Genomic DNA, 18,843 nt, shown 5'->3' on the forward strand with positions numbered 1-18,843 from the left:
TTGGAGTGGCCATCACAAAGCCCTGACCTCAATCCTATAGAAAATGTGTGGGCAGAACTGAAAAAGCGTGTGCAAAGAGGCCTACAAACCTGACTCAGTTACACCAGCTCTGTCAGGAGGAATGGGACACAATTCCCCCAACTTATTGTGGGAAGCTTGTGGAAGCCTACCTAAAACATTTGACCCAATTTAAAGGCAATGCTACCAAATCCTAATTGAGTGTATGTAAACCTTTGTGATGAATGTGAATGTGATGAAATAAATAAAAGCTCTACTATTATTTCACATTCTTAAAATAAAGTGGTGATCCTAACTGACCTAAGACAGGGAATATTTACTAGGATTAAATGTCAGGAATTGTGAAAAACTGAGTTCAAATGTATTTGGCTAAGGTGTATGGAAACTTCCGACTTCAACTGTATAGGCCCTGTTTGAATACTTAAAAACTACACCCATCTTTCCTTGAGCAAATCGCTGATCTCATTGCAGTAAGTTTGGTAGAAGCAATGGGATGGACACCATATTTGAATTTATCATCTTATAGGTCAGGTTCCCTAAAGGAAATGGCAAAGGAACGATTCATGTTTAAGGTATACAAACATGGCCCATGTCTAACAACATCAACTGGGAGTTGTCAGTTTGTTGTCATCTGTCATGGTATCATTCTATGATCATCGGGGGAAAAAATACAAAGGGAGCCACACAATTATTCCTCTCTTATTCATAATGCACATAAACAGGCCTGTATTCACAAGTGTTGCTGATTATAGTATCAATTTTGCCTTTCAGACCATAATGATTAAGATTATATGGACAGAGTGGACCTGATCCTTAATCAGCACTCCTTACCCTAAAACAGGAACGTTTCTTCATATGGACATTGATGGACAATAGAGGGTTATTTTGTCCTTGGGACCAAATTATACTCCCACATGGTTCAGTATGCTATGAATGCTGAATTCCAAATCAAGCTAACACTCCCTAGACACTCCTGCAGATATTAGAGAAATGGTTAGGTTAAAGCAATATAATAATTGCTTCACCTTCTCCTTTGATAGGCTAAGTGGAATTTCCACCATATTGCTTACACCTATCCATTATTTTCTGCTCTACAGGAGTGCCTTGGTGTATTTGGAATTAAGCCCCACTCTTTTTGTTTTTTTGACAGGGTCATATTAATTTGTTCACACCATAGGAACACTTAACTTATTTGACAAGTTCAGATTGTTCAGGTCGGTTTCTTCCATTTGGTGCCTAATGAATACGACCCAGGGGTCAAACTGTTTTCTTATGTTAATAATGAGGTGGCAAGACCCGTTTCAGCCTTTGACTTAATTTCTTTATCAGCACTATCATGTGTGATTTACATGTAAGCATATGATGTATAATTAATATTATAGCAACGTATCAAAGATGCAGACAGTGTCGAAGTAACAGAAGTGTATTACTAGAACAGGGGACAGGCAAAACGACAGGTCAAGTGCAGGCAAAGGTCAGCATCCAGATCAGAGTCCAAAAGGTACAGAACGACAGGCAGTCTCAGGGTCAGGGCAGGCAGAAGTCAATAATCCAGTGTAATGTGACAAGGTACATAACGGCAGGCAGGCTCAGGGTCAGGCCAGGCAGAATGTTCAAAACCGGGAAAACTAGAAGACAGGAACTAGAAACAGACAGGATCCAGGGGGAAAACATTGGTAGGCTTAACAAACAAAACAAACTCGCAACAGACAAACAGAACACCTGTATAAATACACTGGGGATAATTGGGAAGATGGGCGACACATGGAGGTGGGTGGAGATGAGCACAAAGACACGTGAAACAGATCAGCGTGTGACAGTACCCCCCCTCTAGGGGCGCCACCTGGCGTCCTACCTGGGTGCATACCTGGTCATCAGCGATGAGGCCTGGGTGTCCCTAGCGGCTAACCAGCACCTCTCCTCCGGGCCATAACCCGCCCAGTCAACCAAGTACTGGAGTCCCCTGCCCAGAGGTCGAACCTTCAGGAGACACCTCACAGTGTACACCGGTTGTCCATCAATGTGACGGGGGAGAGGGGTGAGCCTGGAAACAGGAGACAAAGGGATGTGAGACATGGGTTTGATTCTAGACACATGAAAAGTGGGATATATACGGAGGGTACGGGGCAACAGAAGATGAACAGCAGAGGGGCAAATGAAATGATGGGGAAAGGGCAGATTTGTGGGACTCCACCTGGAGGGTGTGGTGGTTAATTTCTTTACTATCAAATGAGGAGAGACAAACTTATCACACAAGTCAGAGCTTTGCAATGGCTTGTCGACGAATCACAGTTTCTGATGATCCGTTGAGAGCGCCAAGACAAAAGTACAAAGGTCTTTTATAGCCAAGATACACCCCTTTCAACCTACATGACGAACAACAGATGTATAGAATGCGTCACAAGGTTAAGATGTGTATGAAAGATGCCTATAATACATAGCAGACATTGTATAGACCAGTGTCTGGCCCTCCGACTCCAAACTGGAACCATCTCTCCCTGGCACGGTATAGAACAGAAACATTAACTCATGCTCTGGAATGCACTTTAGGTTTTATCACCCAAAAAACATAATAAATCTCCTGTCAGTGTTATCTCCCAGAGGCCCATCCTCAGTAGAACACACACACAATAGTTAACAGAATACTCTATTCTGTTGAATAAAACAACCATTTGATGCAATAAAAGCATTATAACATAATCTTGCAATTTTGCCACCATAAGTGGCAGATACCAGGGGGACAGCCATACCTTTTGCCTGAGACGATACCGAGGAGCCAGCGTCCAGTGGCAGTCCGCTTGTCGATACCCGGAGGGGGTCTTGAGAAGGGCCGACTGGTTTCTCTACCAGGTACGACGACAAACATCATCTGGGCCGAAGGTATGCTCAGGGAAGAGCGGGGCCTGATAACCCAGGGAACACTCAAAGGGCGAGAGACCCATGGCAGAGCAAAGAAGGGTGTTGCGAGCGCATTCGACCCACACTAGTTGCTGGCTCCAGGTGGTGGGGATGGAGGAGACCAGGCCGCGAAGAGTTGTCTCCAGGTCTTGGTTGGCTCGCTCCGACTGTTCGTTGGACTGGGGGTGGAACCCGGAGGACAGGCTGGCTGACGACCCAATGAGTGTGTAGAACGCCTTCCAGAACCAGGAGGAGAGCGAAGGACCCCGGTCGGAGACCACGTCCACTGGAAGGCCATGGATCCGGAAGATGTGCTGCACCATGAGCTGGGACATCTCTTTGGCAAAGGGTAGCTTAGGGAGAGGAATGAAGTGGGCGGCTTTGGAAAACCGGTCCACTACTGTCAGAATGGTGGTGTTGCATCAGATGGGGGAGACCTGTGATGGCGTAGCAGTAAATACGTGTTTTGTTCGTCCTCTCGTGTACTTTTGTATTTTTTGTATATATATTTAAATTTTATTTTCAATCTCTTTTCGATTTTTAATTCGATTATACCTTCCGGTAACCTGCCTCACACAATGTGATACGGAATCGCTATTATTTTTAATTTTAGAACACATTCAAGAACCTCCAGAAGCTAACCAGCTAGTTAGCTACAAGCTATTTAGTCATTGTTAGCCACTGCTTGCGGCTTTTACCTTCTGCACAGATACCAGCCCTGTTTTTAGCCTGGATAATACTCGCCAATCTACCAGTATCGGACTGTCTCTCCACAACAACGCCGGATTCCTGCCGTAATCCCTGGACCACTACTTCTGATCCTCACAGCTAGCTTGCACCCAGTACCGAAGCTATCCCTGAGGCCCACCTCCCGGCCTACTCAGCTGCTCACCCGAACCCCACTCATACATGGCTAGAGCCCAATACTCCACCGGATCCTTGCTGTAAACTCTGGACCTTGGCACCGGATCACCGCTGCTACCGATTGGCTATAGTGGCTAACGCCACTGCCACGAAGCTAGCACCAGTTAGCCGTGAGCCAGGCACATCTCCCGGCTAGCAAACTAAATTCTACAATACCTCTTTTGCCATCTGGCATGGATTCTCTATCGAAACGGCGCCCCTCCGCACCACCACGACTGGTCTCCCGACGAATACTCCATCCGTTGTGTCTTCAACCGGCCTCCGTCGGAGCAGACGCGCCTACTAGCCCCGGGCTACTAACTTTAAACGCTGTGTCGCCCGCGTGCTAGGCTTCCCTGTTCCATCTACTGCTGCCCCCTGGACACTATGATCACTTGGCTACATAGCTGATGCCCGCTGGACTGTCCATTAATCACGGTACTCCATTCTGTTTATTTATTTTTTATCTGTCAGCCCCAGCCGCGAACTCAGGCTCTGTGTGTAGTTAATCCGACCCTCTCTGCCTAGTCATCGCCATTTTACCTGCTGCTATTGTGTTAGCTGATTAGCTGTTGTTGTCTCACCTGTTGTTTTAGCTAGCTCTCCCAATCAACACCTGCGATTACTTTATGCCTCGCTTTATGTCTCTCTCAAATATCAATATGCCTTGTATACTGTTGTTCAGGTTAGTTATCATTGTATTAGTTTACAATGGAGCTCCTAGTTCCACTCCTCATACCTCTGATACCTCCTTTGTCCCACCTCCCACACATGTGGTGACCTCACCCATTATAACCAGCATGTGCAGAGATACAACCTCTCTTATCATCACCCAGTGCCTGGGCTTACCTCCGCTGTACCCACACCCCACCATACCCCTGTCTGCACATTATGCCCTGAATATATTCTACCATGCCCAGAAATCTGCTCCTTTTATTCCTTGTCCCCAACACTAGGTGACCAGTTTTGATAGCCTTTAGTTTTGATAGCCTTTAGTCACACAAACCCTCATCCTACTCCTCCTCTCTTCCTCGGGTGATGTGAATGTAAACCCAGGCCCTGCAAGTCCCCAGGCACCCTCAACTGTTGACTTCTGTGATCAAAAAAGCCTTGGTTTCATGCATGTCAACATCAGAAGCCTCCTCCCTAAGTTTATTTTACTCACTGCTTTAGCACACTCTGCCAACCCTGATGTCCTTGCCGTGTCTGAATTCTGGCTTAGGAAGGCCACCAAAAATTTTGAGATTTCCATACCCAACTATAACATTTTCCGTCAAGAAAGAACTGCCAAAGGGGGAGGAGTTGCAATCTACTGCAGAGATAGCCTGCAAAGTAATGTCATACTTTCCAGGTCCATACCCAAACAGGTCGAACTTCTAATTAAAAAAATTCATCTCCCCAGAAAAAAGTCTCTCACTGTTGCCGCCTGCTACCGACATCCCTCAGCTCCTAGTTGTGCCCTGGACACCATCTGTGAATTGATCGCCCCCCATCTAGCTTCAGAGTTTGTTCTGTTAGGTGACCTAAACTGGGATATGCTTAACACCCCGGCAGTCTTACAATCTAAGCTAGATGCCCTTAATCTCACACAAATCATCAAGGAACCCACCAGGTACAACCCTAAATCCGTAAACATGGGCACCCTAATAGACATCATCCTGACCAATTTGCCCTCCAAATACACCTCCGCTGTCTTCAATCAGGATCTCAGCGATCACTGCCTCATTGCCTGTATGCGCTACGGCCCCGCGGTCAAACGACCACCCCTCATCACTGTCAAACGCTCCCTAAAACACTTCTGCGAGCAGGCCTTTCTAATCGACCGGGCCCGTGGATCCTGGAAGGATATTGACCTCATCCCGTCAGTTGAGGATGCCTGGTCATTCTTTAAAAGTAACTACCTCACCATCTTAGATAAGCATGCTCCGTTCAAAAAATGCAGAACTAAGAACAGATATAGCCCTTGGTTCACTCCAGACCTGACTGCCCTCAACCAGCACAAACATCCTGTGGCGGACTGCAATAGCATCGAATAGCCCCCGCGATATTCAACTGTTCAGGGAAGTCAGGAACCAATACACGCAGTCAGCCAGGAAAGCAAAGGCCAGCTTTTTCAAGCAGAAATTTGCAACCTGTAGCTCTAACTCCAAAAAGTTCTGGGACACTGTAAAGTCCATGAAGAACAAGAGCTCCTCCTCCCAGCTGCCCACTGCACTGAGGCTAGGTAACACGGTCACCACCTTTACCCAAATCCAGATAGCAGATTTTCTGAAAGAGCTCCAAAACCTGGACCCGTACAAATCAGCTGGGCTTGACAATCTGGACCCTCTATTTCTGAAACTATCCGCCGCCATTGTCGCAACCCCTATTACCAGCCTGTTCAACCTCTTTCGTATCATCTGAGATCCCCAAGGATTGGAAAGCTGCCGCGGTCATCCCCCTCTTCAAAGGGGGAGACACCCTGGACCCAAACTGTTACAGACCTATATCCATCCTGCCCTGCCTATCTAAGGTCTTCGAAAGCCAAGTTAACAAACAGATCACCGACCATCTTGTATCCCACCGTACCTTCTCCTCTGTGCAATCCGGTTTCTGAGCTGGTCACGGGTGCACCTCAGCCACGCTCAAGGTACTAAACGATATCATAATCGCCATTGATAAAAGACAGTACTGTGCAGCCGTCTTCATCGACCTGGCCAAGGCTTTCGACTCTGTCAATCACCATATTCTTATCGGCAGACGCAGTAGCCTCGGTTTTTCTAATGACTGCCTTGCCTGGTTCACCAACTACTTTGCAGACAGAGTTCAGTGTGTCAAATCGGAGGGCCTGTTGTCCGGTCCTCTGGCAGTCTCTATGGGGGTGCAACAGGGTTCAATTCTCAGGCCGACTCTATTCTCTGTATATATCAATGATGTTGCTCTTGCTGCGGGCGATTCCCTGATCCACCTCTACACAGACGACACCATTCTGTATACTTCTGGCCCTTCCTTGGACACTGTGCTATCTAACCTCCAAACGAGCTTCAATGCCATACAACACTCCTTCCGTGGCCTCCAACTGCTCTTAAACGCTAGTAAAACCAAATGCATGCTTTTCAACCGTTCGCTGCCTGCACCTGCACGCCTGACTAGCATCACCACCCTGGATGGTTCCGACCTAGAATATGTGGACATCTATAAGTACATAGGTGTCTGGCTAGACTGTAAACTCTCCTTCCAGACTCATATCAAACATCTCCAATCTAAAATCAAATCTAGAGTCGGCTTTCTATTTCGCTTTCTATTTCGCAACAAAGCCTCCACTCACGCCGCCAAACTTACCCATAGTAAAACTGACTATCCTACCGATCCTCGACTTCGGCGATGTCATCTGCAAAATAGCTTCCAATACTCTACTCAGCAAACTGGATGCAGTTTATCACAGTGCCATCCGTTTTGTTACTAAAGCACCTTATACCACCCACCACTGCGACCTGTATGCTCTAGTCCGGCTGGCCCTCGCTACATATTCGTCGCCAGTCCCACTGGCTCCAGGTCATCTACAAGTCCATGCTAGATAAAGCTCCGCCTTATCTCAGTTCACTGGTCACGATGGCAACACCCACCCATAGCACGCGCTCCAGCAGGTGTATCTCACTGATCATCCCTAAAGCCAACACCTCATTTGGCCGCCATTCCTTCCAGTTCTCTGCTGCCTGTGACTGGAACGAATTGCAAAAATCGCTGAAGTTGGAGACTTTTATCTCCCTCACCAACTTTAAACATCTGCTATCTGAGCAGCCAACCGATCGCTGCAGCTGTACATAGTCCATCAGTAAATAGCCCACCCAATTTACCTACCCCATCCCCATACTGTTTTTATTTATTTGCTTTTCTGCTCTTTTGCACACCAGTATCTCTACCTGCACATGACCATCTGATCATTTATCACTCCAGTGTTAATCTGCTAAACTGTAATGATTCACTCCTAATTATTCACTCCACGCCTATTTATTGCCTACCTCCTCATGCCTTTTACACACAATGTATATAGACTCTTTTTTTTCTACTGTGTTATTGACTTGTTTATTGTTTACTCCATGTGTAACTCTGTGTTGTTGTCTTTTCACACTGATATGCTTTATCTTGGCCAGGTCGCAGTTGTAAATGAGAACTTGTTCTCAACTAGCCTACCTGGTTAAATGAAGGTGAAATATATATATATATATTTAATGTCCAGGGATATGTGAGACCAGGGATGCTGAGGGACAGTCATAGGTTGAAGGAGACCAGCCGGAGCTTTTTGAGGAGTCTTGTTCTGAGCACAGATCGTGCATATCAGGAACCATGGTAGGCCACCAAAAGCGTTGTCGCACAAAGGCCAGGGTCCAATGGGCACCCAGGTGGCAGGCAAGCCTGTAGGAGGGGGCCCACTCCAGGACAAAGTAGTGGACCGCGTCAGGAACAAACATCTGTTTATCTGGGCCCCACCGGGGTTCGGATGTCAAGCGCATCCGGCTTGACAAGCGCATCCGGCTTGACATTCTTGGATCCCGGGAGATAGGAGAGGGAGATGTTGAACCGGGTGAAAATCAGGTCCCACGTAGCTTCCCTGGAATTAATATGCTTGGCGGTGTGGAGATATTCCAGGTTCTTGTGGACGGTCCACACAACGAACGGGTGTTCTGCCCCCTCCAGCCAGTGCCTCCACTCCTTCAATGCCGTCTTCACTGCGAGAAGCTCACGATTTCCCACATCGTAGCTCCTCTCCGTGGCGTTGAGGTGATGGGAGAAGGCGGTCAGGTTGAACCAAGATAGGAGCTGTGATGAAACGGTGTTTGAGATCCCGGAATGCCCGGGCAGCAGCTGGGGACCACTTGAAAGGAACCTTGGGAGAGGTGAGTGCAGAGAAGGGAGAGCTGGATAATGCGGCGATAAAAGTTGGCAAATCCCAGGAAACGTTGCAGCTGCACCCTGGACGTGGGCTGGGGCCAATCCACCACCGCTCTCACCTTCCTGGGATCCATCTGTCCACTCCCTGCAGCGATGCAGGAAGTGGATGGTGGAGCGATGGAATTCGCACTTCTCTGCTTTCACAAAAAGAACGTGTAGAGCACGTGTTCTTGGGCTGAGCGGGAGAAGACGAGGATGTCGTCGAGGTAGACGAAGACGAACCCGGTTCAACATGTCGCGGAGAACATCATTAACCAGAGCCTGGAACACAGTTGGGGCGTTGGTAACGCCAAATGGCATGAACAGATACTCGTAGTGACCGCTGACCATGTTGAAGGAAGTCTTCCACTCGTGCCCATCCCGTATCCGCATCAAGTGCTAAGCTTTCCAAAAGGTCCAGCTTGGAGAACACAGTGGCCCCCTGGAGCGGCTCGAAGGCCGAGAAGATGAGTGGAAGAATGTAGCGGTTCTTCACAGTGATATCATTGAGGCCCCGGTAGTCGTTGCATGGGCTCAGGGTTTTGTCCACCTTCTCCACACATACGAACCCTGCGCAGGCGAGGGAGGCAGAAGGATGGATGAACCCTGCAGCTAGGGAGTCCTCAATGTAGGTCTCCATAGCTTTGGGCTCCGGACCCGACAGAGAGTACAGTTGTCCCCGGGGCGGAGTGGTGTCTGCGAGAAGGTCAATCCCACAGTCATAGGGTCAGTGTGGTGGAAGCGAAATGGCCCGTGCCTTACTGAACACTGGAGGTCTATAGAGGATGCCCTTCCAGCGCTCTAACGTCCATGGGAATGGAGAGGGGCTGAGTGGTTTATGGATAACAGGGTAGCGTCCATAAAGCTCTCATCGGCCCCAGAGTCTATGAGTACCAAGAGAGATTTTGATTGATTACCACACAGCAAAATGGCATGAAAAGGGGTGTGAGTAAGGGGAGAGGAAATGTTCTCCGTATGGCCCACCAGAGTACTTGCTCCTACCGGTGAGCCTAGTCTTTTAGTGGACAGGTAGAGACGAAAGGACCAGTAGTCCCGCAATACAGGCAACTCTTAGTGTGAAGCCTGTATATAGCCATTCGTCTGGAGACAGCCTAGCTCTGCCAAGTTGAATCAGCAGACTTCGGAGACTCTCGGTGGAGCTCGGGTGGCCTCGGGTTCTCTCGGCAACGGAGCCGTCGGGGACTTCTAGGATGCCTCGGAGGCGAGGTATAATCCTTGGGCGGGTGAGTGAAATCAAATCTCCTCTCCTTCCTTCGTTCCCATAGTCGCCCATCAAGCTGAATGGTCAAGGCGATGAGCGAGTCGAGATCCGTCGGTAGTTTCCGGGCTGCAAGCTCGTCCTTTACTTCCTCCGAAACTCCATGCAGGAACATGTCAAGCAGCGCTTCCAGGTTCCAGGCACTCTCAGCTGGTAACGTGCAGAAATCCACCGCAAAGTCTGTCACACTGCGGGAGTCTTGCCGAAGCTGGAGTAACTTCCCTGCAGCCTATCTCCCGGGCAATGGAGCATCGAAAACTTTCCTTACCTCCGCCATAAACTCCTCCAGACTGAAGCATTCGGCCGACTGTTGTTTCCATACTGCCATTGCCCAGGTGAGAGCCCTCCCGGACATTAGCATGATGAGGTACGCTATCTTAGAGCAGTCAGAGAGGAAGGAGTTGGGCTGCAGCTCGATAATGAGGGAATAATGAGCGAGAAATGCCGACAGGTGCCCGACGAATTGGTCCAGGGTTGGTAAGCGTGGTTCCTGGGAAACCGGGGTGGCCGGGGAGGCGGTACTGCTATCTCCCGGGTTACTGAGGGACTGGGAGGTTGCCGTTGTGGTAGGCTGCCTAACAAACAACCCGCAGAATTGCTCCAGAAATGTGTTCAACGCTCAGTCATAGCGTTCGGCTAAGGTCTGGAACCCTTCCATCAGACCAAGAAGCAACTGCTCGTGGCTCCTTGGGAGGAGATTGTGATGCAAAGCTGGTCCAAGTCTGCTGGGTCAGTCATAGCCAGTTTGTACTATCAAGTTTTAGGGAAGACCCAGATGCAGAAAGTGTCAAAGTAACAAAAGTTTATTACTAGAACAGGGGCAGGCAAAACTACAGGTTAAGGGAAGGCAGATGTCGGTAATCCAGATCAGAGTCCAAAAGGTAGAAACAGACGGGCGCAAGGGAAAAACGCTGGTAGGCTTGAAGAACAAAATGAACTGGCAACAGTAAAACGGAGAACACAGTTATAATTACACTGGAGATAATGGGGAAGATGGGTGACACCTTGAGGGGAGTGGAGACAAGCCCAACGACAGGTGAAACAGATCAGGGTGTGACAGTAATGGGTCTTTTTATAAACTATGGTACCAGTGAAGATTTCCCACACTGGACAACTTGTTACAGCTGTCATCGATAATAATACGATTTTTTTATGGCAGTGTAAGTTGTCGTTATATCATATATTAGGCATTAATTATTTAAAAAATACATTGTACTTAACCCTGTAAGAATCCTGGATCTATCTGTCAGACAGTTTTTTTGTATAAGAGATCTCAGAAATGCAGTGTAACTACGTAACATTTTGTGTCTCCTTATGTTACGGGGTGAAAACAGTTTTAATGGGCAAGTCCATAATAATAAATGTGATTGCAAAATCGAATGCTTCTAACAGAAAGAGTCAACAAACCTTGATACTGAAAACCTAAATAGATACTGTCATTATCATGGTTCTTCAATAATTATGAATAATCCATGTTGGATCCAGCTAATATATTACATTTGGTATGGTTACATAAGACAGCTTGGTCAACCTGGTCTCAGAGCATTTCATATGATTCTGTATGTAAATCCGAGACACTCCGTTTAGTATGATATGTTACATTTCATATAGTATGTATTCATTTGTGGATCTCCACCCTTTTCGTATGTTATATTAAGAATTCCAATTCGTTATGAATTAGCAAAACGTACAATATGTTACGAATTTGCCAAACATAAAATATGATATGATTTTGCAGAGCATATGGTATGTTACGAATTCTAGCTAGCTGGCTAAGGTTAGCTAGGATAAGGGTTAGAGTTAAGGTTAGAATTGAGATTAAAGAGTTAAGGTTAGGGGAAGGGTTAGTTAAAACACTTAAAGTTAGGGTTAGCTAACATGCTAAGTAGTTGCAGAGTAGCTAAAAAGTCATAATAAGTTAAATGCTAAAGTTATCTGCGTTGAGATTCAAACTTGCATCCTTTTGGGTTTGTGTTACACACCCACCCATCTACCCCAACCAACCACCCTACAAGTAACCATCTGTCCAGCCTGGTCTCATAGACTAGACATAACATAGTAAACGTTATTACATAAGACAGTTACTGAAACAACTTCTTATAGGGCTGCAATCCCGTTAACGGGATGATATGACAACAGCCAGTGAAAGTGCAGGGTGCCAAATTCAAAACAACAGAAATCTCATAATTAACATTCCTCAAACATACATGTATCTTATAACGTTTTAAAGGTAATCTTGTTATTAATCCCACCACAATGTCCGATTTCAAATAGGCTTCACAGCGAAAGCACCACAAACGATTATGTTAGGTCACCACCAAGCCAAAGAAAAACTCAGCCATTTTTCCAGCCAAAGAGAGGAGTCACAAAAAGCAAAAATAGAGATAAAATAAATCACTAACCTTTGACCTTCATCAGATGACACTCATAGGACTTCATTTTACACAATACATGTATGTTTTGTTCATATTTATATAAAAAGATCTGAGTTTACATTGGCGCTCACTAGTTCCAAAACATCATAGCCACATCGATTCAACAGAAATACTCATCATAAATGTAGATGATAATACAAGTTATACACATGGAATTATATATATACCTCTCCTTAATGCAACCACTGTGTCAGATTTCAAAAAAACTTTACGGAAAAAGCAAACCATGCAATAATCTGAGACGGCGCTCAGAAAATAAATAAAATTTTCCGCCATGTTGGAGTCAACAGAAACCAGAAATCACATTATAAATATTCCCTTACCTTTTGATGATCTTCATCAGAATGCACTCCTAGGAATCCTAGTTCCACAATAAATGCTTGATTTGTTAGATAATGTCCATTATTTATGTCCAAGTAGCTATTTTTGTTAGCGCGTTAGGTACAGATATTCAAACGCTCGTGCAGGTCCCGCATAACTTCAGACAAAAACTTTTAAAAGTTATATTACAGGTCGAAGAAACATTTCAAACTAAGTATAGAATCAATCTTTAGGGTGTTGTTATCATAAATCTTCAAGAATTCCTTTGTGTCTAGAGAAGCAATGGAACGCAGGTCGATATCATTTGGAATGCTCGTGACCAGGAAAATGGCTCTCTGCCAGTAACCTGACTCGTTCAGCTCTTATTCAGGCCCACAACACAGTAGAAGCCTCATCCAAGTTTCTAACGACTGTTGACATCTAGTGGAAGCCCTAGGAAGTACAACTTCATCCATATCCCACTGTGAATTCAATAGGGCCTTTCTTCTCAGGTTTTTGCCTGCCATAGGAGTTCTGTTATACTCACAGACATAATTCAAACAGTTTTAGAAACTTCAGAGTGTTTTCAATCCAATACTAATAATAATATGCATATATTAGCAACTGAGACTGAGGAGCAGGCCATTTACTCTGGGCACCTCTGGGCAAATACTGCCCCTGCAGCCATAAGAAGTTAAGGCAAAAAGGGAAGTAAGGTGGATGGGTAGGCGTATAACGTGAACGTCTAGCAAACCAAAGGTTGCAAATTCAAATCTCCTCACGGACAACTTTGCAAATACTTACTACCTTTTGGCTACTTTGCAACTACTTAGCATGTTAGCTAATATTCGTCGCCAGACCCACTGGCTCCAGGTCATCTACAAGTCCATGCTAGGTAAAGCTCCGCCTTATCTCAGTTCACTGGTCACGATGGCAACACCCATCCGTAGCACACGCTCCAGCAGGTGTATCTCACTGATCATCCCTAAAGCCAACACCTCATTTGGCCGCCTTTCGTTCCAGTACTCTGCTGCCTGTGACTGGAACGAACTGCAAAAATCGCTGAAGTTGGAGACGTTTATCTCCCTCACCAACTTCAAACATCAGCTATCCGAGCAGCTAACCGATCGCTGCAGCTGTACATAGTCTATTGGTAAATAGCCCACCCATTTTCACCTACCTCATTTCCATACTGTTTTTATACTGTTTTTTTATTTATTTATTTACTTTTCTGCTCTTTTGCACACCAATATCTCTACCTGTACATGACCATCTGATCATTTATCACCCCAGTGTTAATCTGCAAAATTGTATTATTCGCCTACCTCCTCATGCCTTTTGCACACATTGTATATAGACTGCCCATTTTTTTTCTACTGTGTTATTGACTTGTTAATTGTTTATTCCATGTGTAACTCTGTGTTGTCTGTTCACACTGCTATGCCTTATCTTGGCCAGGTCGCAGTTGCAAATGAGAATTTGTTCTCAACTAGCCTACCTGGTTAAATAAAGGTGAAATAAAAAAATAAAAATTTAAAAACCCTTCCCCAAACCCTAACCCTTTAACCTCTTAAACTTAACCCTGACCTTAATCCTAACGCCTAGCGTAGCTAACCTTAGCTAACTAGCTAGATTTCGCAACACATAATACACTAGGCAAATTCGTAACATATTGAACTTTTAGCCAATTTGTTACATATAATATGAATTGTAATTCGTAAGATATACGAAATGGGTGATGAACCTCCACAAATTAATACATACCATACTAAACGTATCATATACTATTGTAAATGGAGTGTCCGGTTTATGTACAGAATAATACGGAATGCTCTCATTTTCACACATCATCTGATCCAGCAAATAATTTTCTAAATGACAGTCAAGTGAAGAACAGATGTTGTGATAGAGCATGCAATGCAACACCCCGAGTGCTGGAAAAGGGAATATTTTGGTGTCTCATTTGTTGGATCTAATATCCCTAGTGAATTGATGTTGGTCATCTGTTGTTGTCTACTTGATTTACAGCAAGGTCTCATTAAGATTTAACAGAGAAAGAAAGCATCAAGGTATTGTGGTCATGTTTTCATATGTTTTTGTGCCTCGGCTTGGACACCAAGTCTAGTGTACACAATTGTGTAGATAGAATATTGCGCAACACCCAATGCTATTCCTACAAATGATTTTGGATGTAATTACAACAAATTTCATAGCCTAGTGGCCTTATTCACAGTATCATCTGGTAATGAAATAACATGACACATTTAAACAATACAAGGGGCATGCAATTTTAAACAATACAAGGTGCTTGAAGTTGCCAACTTGAAATTGGAGCTTAGAAATGCAAGTACTGGAATAGGCCTACCTGCGTGAAAAGACTGTGTAATTATTGTAGGCAGTTTATAAATTCTGCTGCTCCCTTATAATTATCTGTGATTTGGCCACTTTCATTTGATTCCCGCCGCTTCAATTGAAGGGTGTCATGCTACTCTGTTGCTTAAAACCACATGCTGTTATTATGAGGTCGACAACATCTAATGTTGGCTTCAACTTTGCTTTCCAATACAAATCCTTCCGCTGAAAAAAGTAACCTGGTCTTTCTTCACTTTATCATTATATAAACAGTGAAGGTGAGATTCAAATGGTGCGATTTAATGCTACCGATATTCATGGCTTTATTATGTATGCCTGCGCCTGTCACATAGGCTACAGAAAAATCGTCATGCATGCAGCTATTTAGTCAGGCAATGTCCACATTATTCTTACATATTTTAGAATGTAATAATAAATCAATACATTGGCAAGCCCCTCCCCCAAAAAAACAAAGATTCTTAGTGGAAATGGCCAACTTCTTTTTCTTAACACTTTTTGCCTGCTTTTTTGGGGGAGGGGTTCTATTTTAGGCCCTATATGTACAAGTATATAAATTATACAAATGTATAACATTGAGATTATTGAAAATTACAATTAAGTGCTTGAAAAAGTTCCTGAAAGTCTTTGATTTTGACTTTTGACTTGACTTATGAACCCTGCTTTAACGGATGTATAGTCCTAGGCCTATGCTGTTGTATAGGTGGAGTTATGGGTCAATTTGCATATATTCACTTTTATTCCTCTAAGTACACATGTGGAACTGCATGAAAATCCTTTTTAATTTTTCAAATTATTCAGAAATGTTGATCCCAATGTCACACATTGGCCCCATTATTTATAGAAAGACCCTAATATACTTACATTTGCTCTACTGTGTGTGCGTTTGTGTGCATGTGCATACTTAACATATATGTTTGTTTGTGTGTGTCACTGTCTGTCTTTATGTGTGTATTTGTGTGTATGTGTGTGCATGTGTGGGTCAGAATGTTCCAGTGGTCCTATGAGTTTGGCCGAGCAGTTCTGTGTGTGGACTACATGGTCTTCACACTTCATCTCATCCACATCTTCGCCATTCACAAACAACTGGGGCCAAAGATCATCATCGTCGGCAAGATGGTGAGACTTACTGAAGCAACAAAATGAGACATGACCAAGGCTGGGTTGTGTTTAGTTATTTGAAAAAAACGCTTTGGAATGGAAAGGTAACGTGTTCAATTAGTGGTTTGAGGTGTGAAGATAAGCACATCCATAAAATCCGATCTCAGGTGTTTGATCCGAGAGGATAACATGCACCAAAAAATATAAATCTGCACACTGGTATGATGCTCCCTAAGTGTTTACTGGTCTTAGCAAAGACCCTTGTTGGGTAGAAACGTTGCCCTTTTCTCAGTTAACACTGTGGGACAATAATACCAACGTGTCCAGTAGGAACACAGATTTAGATTTTCCGTCGCAAAACGTTTACCTACTGCGTGCCCTTCTGAACATCTATTAACCTAACCAGGAAATCTCTGGACCCTATAATGTATGACAATGATGAATCAGTTGTAAAAGGTTTTATAAGGGCTATGATGGGACCAGTTTTTCCTAATCAGGTCACATTGTTTTAAAAAAAAAAAAACAGAAAAAAACTTCTGGTCCTGGGGGCGGAAAAAACCTTGTCAAACTGCAGCAACCTTATACTTGTTTATATTAATTATATTTAGACTAGATTCGGAGGGGGATTTCCTCTACCCAGACACAGACAACTGATAGACAATAGAACTCACAGGGCTGCGCTTGCTTTATGCATGTTTGCAACTGTAGACCTTATAAAAAATTGCCATCACTATTATGTTGATAGAGTAATTACAGTTAATCATTTTGGATTGAAAATGTATAGGCAGCCTAATATGCACCAAATTTGATAAAATTCACTTTTTCTGCTGAAAAAAATGGTCTATAACATTACCAATTAGTTACCCTGACCAAATGGACAGTGCACATAGACCGTATGCAGCTGTTCTTATTAGGAGGCTACAGTTGATCAGACTGAAAAATTCTTGTTTTCATCCCATACAGCATGTCAGATCTCTAATGTTTAGGTGTAGCCAAGGCTGCTGCAACATTTACAGTTGAAGTCGGGAGTTTACATACACTTACAGTGAGGGGGAAAAGTATTTGATCCCCTGCTGATGTTGTACATTTGCCCACTGACCAAGAAATGATCAGTCTATAATTTTAATGGTAGGTTTATTTGAACAGTGAGAGACAGAATAACAACAAAAATGTCAAACAAAATGCACGTGAAAAATGTTACAAATTGATTTGCATTTTAATGAGGGAAATAAGTATTTGACCCCTCTGCAAAACACTTATTGGCAATCACAGAGGTCAGATGTTTCTTGAAGTCGGCCACCAGGTTTGCACACATCTCAGGAGGGATTTTGTCCCACTCGTCTTTGCAGATCTTCTCCAAGTCATTAAGGTTTCGAGGCTGACGTTTGGCAACTTGAACCTTCAGCTCCCTCCACAGATTTTCTATGGAAATAAGGTCTGGAGACTGGCTAGGCGACTCCAGGACCTTAATGTGCTTCTTCTTGAGCCACTCCTTTATTGCCTTGGCTGTGTGTTTTGGGTCATTGTCATGCTGGAATACTGTTACGAATCCCTTCTGGCCCGACAGTCTAGGGGGATGGTAACGAGACCCGTAACATAACTCATGCAATTTATAATAGTGACAAAGTACACGTGAGAACGAAATAACCACAGACAACTAAATTACCGTCAAACACATGGTTTATTAGAAAACACACAGTAATGGGGGGGGGGGGGGGGGGGGCAGGAAAAGGGGCTGAGCTGGACCCAAGGAAAGAAACAATAAGCATACAAACACCCCTAAGCTAGACTAGCCTATTTCAACAACAGCTAACTAACTAACCAAAAATACAGTGGGTGGTCCGCCCAGTTCTAACTAGTGTTTTTAACAAAGTTTACCTACCGGTAGTGTATGCCCATGGGCGACTTGTCTTGCTCAAACAAAAGATAGGTCAATACATAAAGAGCGATAGCGAGACATAGTAGGAGAGGGTGAACCAGAGCGATCTACAGACAAACAACTGACAGGGTTTTTAAACCAAGGGAAAGGAACTGTGATTGGGTAGGAAACAGGAGGAGGTGTGTCTTCTGATTGATGATTGATTGGAGAGTGATGATTTTCACCTGTGAGGGGAGAAGGAGAGAAAAGAACACAGGATACACACACCCACACAGGATACCTGTATCCGTAACAAATACCCATCCACGACCCATTTTCAATGCCCTGGCTGAGGGAAGGAGGTTCTTACCCAAGATTTGACGGTACATGGCCCCGTCCATCTTCCCTTTGATGCGGTGAAGTTGTCCTGTTCCCTTAGCAGAAAAACACCCCCAAAGCATAATGTTTCCACCTCCATGTTTGATGGTGGGGATGATGTTCTTGGGGTCATAGGCAGCATTCCTCCTCCTCCAAACACGGCGAGTTGAGTTGATGCCAAAGAGCTCCATTTTGGTCTCATCTGACCACAACACTTTCACCCAGCTGTCCTCTGAATCATTCAGATGTTCATTGGCAAACTTTAGACGGGCATGTATATGTGCTTTCTTGAGCAGAGGGAGCAGAGCAGGATTTCAGTCCTTCACGGCGTAGTGTGTTACCAATTGTTTTCTTGGTCACTATGGTCCTAGCTGCTTTGAGATCATTGACAA

The 18,843-nt window shown here is 44.6% G+C and overlaps 1 protein-coding gene across 1 annotated transcript in view; it reads left to right on the forward strand.

Moving 5' to 3' along the window:
* LOC115106748 (transient receptor potential cation channel subfamily M member 5-like) overlaps nucleotides 1–18,843 on the forward strand; it is a 60,698-nt gene that overhangs the window by 14,691 nt on the left and 27,164 nt on the right. Inside the window, exon 10 of the mRNA XM_065016547.1 lies at nucleotides 16,101–16,233. Coding sequence (XP_064872619.1) covers nucleotides 16,101–16,233 — 133 coding nt within the window. The remainder of the gene's footprint in view (nucleotides 1–16,100; nucleotides 16,234–18,843) is intronic.

The sequence above is a fragment of the Oncorhynchus nerka genome, unplaced genomic scaffold (assembly GCF_034236695.1).
Source record: "Oncorhynchus nerka isolate Pitt River unplaced genomic scaffold, Oner_Uvic_2.0 unplaced_scaffold_13___fragment_8___debris, whole genome shotgun sequence".
NCBI lineage: Eukaryota > Metazoa > Chordata > Actinopteri > Salmoniformes > Salmonidae > Oncorhynchus > Oncorhynchus nerka.